Raw genomic sequence first — 7,904 nt, 5'->3', positions numbered from 1 at the left:
TGCCAGCCCCCCTGTCCCCCTCTCTTCCACAGCCCCCCCTTTATAGGGGAGCTGTAGCGTTAGGTTGGGTAATCGGTTTTAAATGCTTTCTGGGGAACGAGACACTGAAACGCAGCCAAGAGAAGTCTGCTATTGTGAAGAGCTTTCCCTTAATACAACACAGAGGAGAACGCTGCCAACGGGGATGAGCCAAGGAGCAACACGGTCTCCGCCACTTGTTGAAATATATGACTGTCTGAATAATGGAGGAGTGTGGGGGGGGGGGGTGATATTGCTGAAGCAGTCCCGTACTGACATCCATCACACCAACACCTCATCGCTTTTCTTGTTTCTTCTTGTAGAAGATGTGTGTCTTCTATCCAAAACTCTGATTTAGGGCCGTCTGAGCTGATAGACTTCAGAGGTTAAAGCAAAGCAACGGAGCAAAAAAGAATGATAAAGAGGCAGAGATATGAAAGGTAAGAGAAAAAAGGAGAGAAAGTGAGGTAATCCTGCCTTTTTTTTTTCCACTCCCCGGGGTGGTCTCTTCATCCAGAGCTTCAAAAAGAAGGACAGAATACACCTCACTGTGACAATGGAGGGGACCCATAGGGGATGTTGCTGTCCGTGTGTGTGTGTGTGTGTGTGTGTGTGTGTGTGTGTTGAGGGTACAGCTTTAAGCAGGCCTTTGAGTGGCCTAATTGTATTGAAATACGGCAGTCTGAGAGCTGGCTCAGATCACGGCGGGCTGCTAGAGTGGGGTTAGAGCCCGCACCTTGGACTCTGCAAAAAAAAGAGAGCTCAATGCATGCAATTAATGCTCTCCCTTCTGGTTAACTCTCTCCACACTTTTTTGTCCTCCTCAACTATTTCACCCCCCCCCCCTCCTCCTCCTCCTCATCCCACATCTTCTTTCTCGTTCCCTCCCTCATGCCTCACTATGTCGTCACCGGCCGCCGCATTAATCCGCCCTTACAGCCTGTCAATCTCATTCTCCTTTGATGCCCACAACAATTACACCACGCATGAAAACCGTGGGTCAGCTCTCGTTATGTAAGCCTTGCAGTAAGGCCTTGGCAGCCATTTTTGGTGCCTGAAATCAAAAAACCTAAACAGCGCATGTTTTGTTACGTTTTCTCCCACGTTCCACAAATATAGATGCTAGGATAATATGAGACTCTGTGTGAATGGTAGTTTCTCTCTATATGTGCCCTGTGATTGGCTGGCGACCAGTCCAGGGTGTACCCCGCCTCTCGCCAGGATGTCAATCCATTGGCAACGGCAGGAGGTCATTTATTACTCAATATAACAACCTGTCAAAAAAAATGCTAAACTCATCACACAGCAACTTAACATTCAAGTACATGGCAAGGCAAGTACCAATATGAGTTTAAAACAAAAAAAATTACATTTTTTAATATATTTTCTTATTTATTTTTTAATTTTAAAATTTTAATTTTTACTTTCATCGCACAGCGACTTAACATTCAAGTACATGACAGGGCAAGTACCAATATGAGTTTAAAACAAAAAATATTTTTGTAAATTTTTATATATTTTTTAATATAAATTTTAATTTCATCACACAGCAACTTAACATTCAAGTACATGACAATGCATGTACCAATACGAGTTTAAAACAAAAAATATATGTTTTTACATTTTTTATATATTTTCTTATATATTTTTTTATATTATTTTTTTATTTAACTCTATTCCATAATGCATTTCGTCCCAGCAAAAAAAATCATTGGTTATTGTTGCCAGGGGCATTGTCAAAATTTGCCTGGTATGAAATTCCAGCCAGATATTCATTTTAAATGCTATGTTGGAACATGTATGTTAGCTACAGTCAAATATTTCTTTCTTTTCGTCCAGTATTTTTACATGTTAGGTTTTGCCTTGGTTTTCATACACTGTCTTGGTTTTTGTACAGTGTTGCATGTAACGAACTAGTCTGTTTGCCCTGTACTGTATCGTTCCACTAAATTGAGAGCCCAAACAAAGCACCCGACTAGCTGCTATCACAGTGTCCGTGCAAGATTTATTGAGTGAGACTACTAAAAAAAAAAACGCCATTGAGCAAGAGGAAGCTACAAGTGCCAGTCATTTGATAAGGAAGTTGAAAAACACTATAAATTCGGTCTCACCTTTTGGAAAAAAAACAATCATGTTTTTTGCTGAGCACATTTTAAGTTGTCGCCCATCCAATTTTAAAATCACCATTTTAGACTTGAGGCCATGTTGAAAACATAACATATTTTACCGGCCCCTCCTTGCTTTCTCTTCATTACACGACCCGTGTCTTAACAAATGTAATTATTTCCACTCACAGGACGCTTTCTAGTGAGAAAATGGCAGCGTAATGTGAACTGATGTATGGGGAGTCGGTTGCCTAATTAGAGCATTAGAAATTGAATCTTTAGCGCACACGGGTCATATAATTATCCCACTGTTAATTTAACGCTTACATTGTCTGCTGTTCATGTTTCTACGCTTAAATGTTGGATGTCAGTGGCCCTTGGTGCTCTTTGAAGGGTTTTTTTCTTTTTCTTACATATACAAGAGGAGGTAGCTTGGCCCCCCACACATTGGCCCCACTAAGTGATTGAATAACTGCGGACCCTGCAGTCCAAATAACAAGGCCCACATCATTTATGCATTATTAAAGCATGTAATTGAAACAAGACATATTTTGCATATTACATCATTAAAATAATGTGCTTTGCGTTTCTCCCAACACGACTATTTAAGCTTGTGTGGCGATGTGGTAATTCCATGAATTACAGTCTAATTACCACAATGTTCTTTTGATTTGGCCGATTTCGAAGTTACGCCACAATAATGTTCAGTATTACCAGAATGAATTACTGAGCCGTGCCCGGAAACTTTATCTTTTATGACTTGAATCCGTTCATAGGATTATTAGCCTATAAAATGATCTACATTAAAGGCCCACTCGGCTCCACTTTGAGAAGAGTTCCACTTGGAAGTGGAACACACACTTGGTGGGTTTCCCATCAAGCTTTGGAGGCTTACTGCTGAAACCATCCGTGTGTTCTTAAAGCAGCAATTTGCTCAGTCTTGACGACTTCCAAGCATTGTTGGCAAAGTCATAAACCATATTAGAGCTGCAGCAATTAATCGATGAGTCGCTGATTAATTTATTATCCAATTAATCGACAACAATTTTGGAATTATCATTATTTTTTTCTTTCAAAATGTAAACAACCTCTCATATGTGAATATTTTTAATTTCTTCAGTCACCCATGAAAGCAGACCTATCATCTTTGTGTTTTAGGTCAAGATTAAACAAGATTAATCACACACATTAACTTTGACTTTGGAAAACAGTGAGTGACATGTTTACCAGATCTTTTCTGATATCTTGTGAACCATTTGGGGGCCTAACCAATTAGTTGATTAATCGAAACAACAAGCTTCAGATTAATCAACAATAAGAAAATAATCATTAGTTGCAACTCTAAACCATATTCTGCTAAAGTTGCTAACATTCATTCATTCATTTTCTACCGCTTATCTTCACAGGGGTCGCGGGGGGTGCTGGAGCCTATTCCAGCTGTCTTGGGGCGAGAGGCGGGGTACACCCTGGACTGGTGGCCAGCCAATCACAGGGCACATATAGACAAACAACCATTCACACTCACATTCATACCTATGGACAATTTCGAGTCGCCAATTAACCTAGCATGTTTTTGGAATGTGGGAGGAAACCGGAGTACCCGGAGAAAACCCACGCATGCATGCAAACTCCACACAATTGAACTCGGGTCTCCTAGCTGTGAGGCCTGCGCACTAACCACTCAACCACCGTGCAGCCTCGTAGCAAACATTTGTGTTTGAAAACATAGGAACTCTTTTGTAAAAATAAACTACAAAAATGTCAGGAAATACGGGAAAATGAGGAGAATGGGAGTTTTTTTAATGGGTATTAGCTAAAGCAGCATACTGTAAATACAAATTGGTTTTAGCATCATTTGGAACGGTGCTTGAAATGTTCAGTTTGCGGTTAACTAAGACAACACAGAACTTCCGGTCTTTGTTTGCAGTTGTCGTATTGTGAATATTGCATTTTCTACAGTCAACTACCACGCATAGAATTCCAAAAAAGTAGTCCAAATGTTTTTAAAAGAAAACATATTTTCAACAAGCTTTGATTTTAATTGCGTCATAGAGTTAATAATTTCCCAATATGTTTATATTGCACTGGTACTTTGTAGAGGTGTAAAACTGCAATGCATTATGTACTGATGGAAGTGTATACGTTCAACTACAATGTTGTTGTTTTGGATACTCTGTTTAATAACCACGTTACTTATTGAGGAATCGGCGATGTCTTCTATGTGATAGTGGGGGTCTACCTTCAAAGTTTTTCTCCTTGTTTGCTTCATCTCAGTGGAGTGTGAGGAGCAGCTTTGAGGAGGGACATAATCTCTCTCATCTTTTTCAGTGTTCTGCTCCTTTCTCCCTCTCAGGACTCTGTGCTCTTTACTCCTCCCTCCTTTATCCCCAACCAGGCTTTGTCCCCACAGCAGAGTCTCTCTAAATAGAGGTCTTTAGATAGCACAGGAGCATGCAGGGAGGGAGAGGGGGAGGGAGAAGCAGCCACGCCACTGCTGTTGTTTCATTTACGTCTCCCTATGGCAACCAGCAGTGGTGGGCCAGGAATGTCCCCTCTCCGGACAAAGTCCTGGTCCCTGAGGCTGACCCAGGGGACGACAGCTGGGACGGGATGGAGAGCTGCTCGCTCTGCTCTCGGACTGGAGGCCCCAATCTGGACATTAAACTGCCTCTTCATTCATTTTTGTCTATTTGTGCTTGACTGGGTGATGAGCGGCCAGTTTGGCACACACCATTAAACTTTATGAATGACTGAAGTCCTGGAGATAATGGAAAGATTTCTTTTTGGTGATGTAGTAGATTCTCACAGTGGTCTCTGCATGCCAGAAAATGTGCTAAACAAAAGAATCGTGTTAAGATGTGCTATTATAATCCTTGTCGCTATTATTTTTCAATAAAATAGCTTTTGTGATTAACCTAATTTTTTAATTTTTTTTTAAAAAGCATGGGTGTCCACACTTTTTCCAACCTGTGCCACAAATTAAAAACTCAAAACTAAAAAAAATGGTTTTATATACATGCAAATACAATGATTTGTGTTATTATTAATTATTATTATCATAATTTCAGTCTTTTTTCTTTAAATTGAACATTTCTGAAATATGTTTTTCATTTTAGTTGGCTTTTTTGTTTATTTTTTTCCTCTTACAGTCAACAATTTACAATATTAACTGACAAAATGGACTAACACCTTCCTCCAAATTGCATTATTCATTATTTATATTCACCTGAATGCCATGTTAAATATTTCTATTAGATATTAGTGTCTGATATTAAAATTTGGCTTGAAGCTCCAATGAAGTGTACTTTTAAGTTCCTCAATTTTTCTCAACAAATAATGTCACATTAGAAAACAATGGCAGGGGTTTAAATAAGCTTGTTATTATGTTATATTTTCTGTGTTGTAATCTAATTGAATATAGTGTAATAAAAAATGGCAAAATTCTCCAGGATGACAAATATATGGAGAGCACACCATCACAAACGTTTCACCTGCTATAATGTAAGGTTTATAAAGTGCAGATTTATGAAGCTGCAATTAAAGATAAATAAATCAGGACGTTTTATAAGGACATTTAATTGCATGAATACGCACATCACAACAATTAGCAGCATCGGTCCATAAAAATATGCTGCGTGTCGTCCCACTCAACAGACGATTTTCAGGCATGACATACGCGATCATGCAAATAAATCAACTATCTTACAGTCGCCCCGCCGAAGCCGCCGCCGCGTCCCCTCCGTGCCGCACTCCAACGCTCCTTTTCCTCTCAGCCTCCACTCGCACCCCAATCAACAAAGGGAGAAAAGCCCGCAGCCAATCAGCGCGCCGTCGCCCAGAGCAACCACGTCCATCACTCCCCCCCACGTCCAATGAGCTGGCGAGGCGGAGCCGGATCCAGGTGCGCTCCGGCGCTCACTCGGCAAAGCGCCTGGGAGCCGCCTGTCGGCAGGAGATGATCTGTCAAATGCGAGTTTCTTTGAATAAGAGCTACCAGTCCGGCTCCGAGCGTCATGGCGACCGCAGCGTCTAACCACTACAGCATCCTCACCTCCAGCGCCTCCATCGTGCACTCGGAGCCCGGCGCCATGCAGCAAGCCGCGGCGTACCGGGACGCGCAGAGCCTGTTGCAGAGCGACTACCCGCTGCAGAGCAACAGCCACGCGCTGAGCCACGCGCACCAGTGGATTACCGCGCTGTCCCACGGCGAGGCGGCGCCTTGGTCCACCAGCCCGCTCGGCGCGGACCAGGACATCAAACCCGCCGTGCAGAGCGCCCGGGAGGACATGCACAATTCCAGCAGCAACCTGCAGCACCAGTCGCGGCCGTCCCATCTCGTGCACCAGAACCACCACGACGCGCGGGCGTGGAGGACCACCACGGCGCCGGCGGCGCACATCCCCAGCATGGCGACCACCAACGGCCAGAGCCTCATCTACTCCCAGCCGAGCTTCAGCGTCAACGGGCTGATCCCGGGCAGCGGCCAGGGGCTGCACCACCACAACCTGAGGGACCCTCACGAGGACCACCACAGCCCGCACCTGAGCGAGCACAGCCACCCCCCGTCCCAGCATCAGCACCAGCACCGACCGCAGAGCCACCACGACCACTCGGACGAGGACACGCCGACCTCGGACGACTTGGAGCAGTTCGCCAAGCAGTTCAAGCAGAGGAGGATCAAGCTGGGCTTCACGCAGGCGGACGTGGGACTCGCCCTGGGGACCTTGTACGGGAATGTCTTCTCCCAGACCACCATATGCAGGTTTGAGGCCCTGCAGCTCAGCTTCAAAAACATGTGCAAGCTGAAGCCTCTGTTGAACAAGTGGCTGGAGGAGGCCGACTCCACCTCGGGCAGCCCTACCAGCCTGGACAAGATCGCCGCACAGGGGAGGAAACGGAAAAAACGGACCTCGATCGAGGTCAGCGTCAAGGGGGCCTTGGAGAGCCATTTTTTGAAGTGCCCAAAACCTGCAGCGTCGGAAATAATCACCCTGGCGGACAGTCTGCATCTGGAGAAAGAAGTGGTCAGGGTTTGGTTTTGTAACAGGAGACAGAAGGAGAAACGAATGACGCCTCCCGGAGGAGCTCTGCCGGGGAGCGAGGACGTGTATGGGGACACGCCGCCCCACCACGGGGTCCAGACCCCGGTTCAATGAACCCCTCGGTTTTTTGTTTTTTGTTTTTTTTTTGCTCTTTATTTATACAAATCACTTAATAGTGGCTCTTTTATGTATCATAGACTGCAGTGAGGAGGAAAGCACCTTCTTCTAAAGGAACTAGAGGAACATGTTGTTGTGTTCTGAGGAGACCAGCCCAGCACTGTGAGTCCAAGGTGCAGACACCATTGTGTCAAGGAAACAACAACACATGGAGGATGTTGTTGTTTGCAACACAAAAAACAGCAGGATGGGGTCCATATATATATATATATATATATATATATATATATATATATATATATATATATATATATATATATATATATATATATATATATATAGCTGGTTGATTGTTTGCTGGGGGGGGCAACTAAAGAGTCCACTCTATCAGCTTTGCATTCATTTTATTGCTCTTATTTATTCTCAGACAGCTGAGGTTGATAATTCCATTAAAAAAAAACAAATATAATCATTAATAGCAGGAGTAAAATGAAGATATTGATGATTAGGTCCACCAAAAACATTATTATTATTATTATAATTATGATTATTATTATCTTTTTTGGCACTAACATGCAGGATGGGTTTAATATCTGTAAGGATTTATGTCACCAGGATTTTT

The 7,904-nt window shown here is 43.3% G+C and overlaps 1 protein-coding gene across 1 annotated transcript; it reads left to right on the top strand.

Moving 5' to 3' along the window:
- Positions 1 to 6,064: 6,064 nt before the first annotated feature.
- pou3f2b (POU class 3 homeobox 2b) lies at positions 6,065 to 7,532 on the top strand. Its single transcript, XM_058053350.1, has one exon. The coding sequence runs from the start codon at positions 6,137 to 6,139 to the stop codon at positions 7,277 to 7,279; it is 1,143 nt and encodes a 380-aa protein (XP_057909333.1). The 5' UTR covers positions 6,065 to 6,136; the 3' UTR covers positions 7,280 to 7,532.
- Positions 7,533 to 7,904: the final 372 nt, after the last annotated feature.

The sequence above is a fragment of the Doryrhamphus excisus genome, chromosome 17 (genome assembly GCF_030265055.1).
Source record: "Doryrhamphus excisus isolate RoL2022-K1 chromosome 17, RoL_Dexc_1.0, whole genome shotgun sequence".
Taxonomy (NCBI): domain Eukaryota; kingdom Metazoa; phylum Chordata; class Actinopteri; order Syngnathiformes; family Syngnathidae; genus Doryrhamphus; species Doryrhamphus excisus.
Note: the sequence above shows the minus strand (reverse complement) of the source record. Positions and strands in the feature narration are given on the sequence as shown.

Coding starts and splice junctions, on each gene's coding strand:
- pou3f2b (XM_058053350.1), top strand. CDS start 6,137: ATGGCGACCGCAGCGTCTAACCACTACAGCATCCTCACCTCCAGCGCC.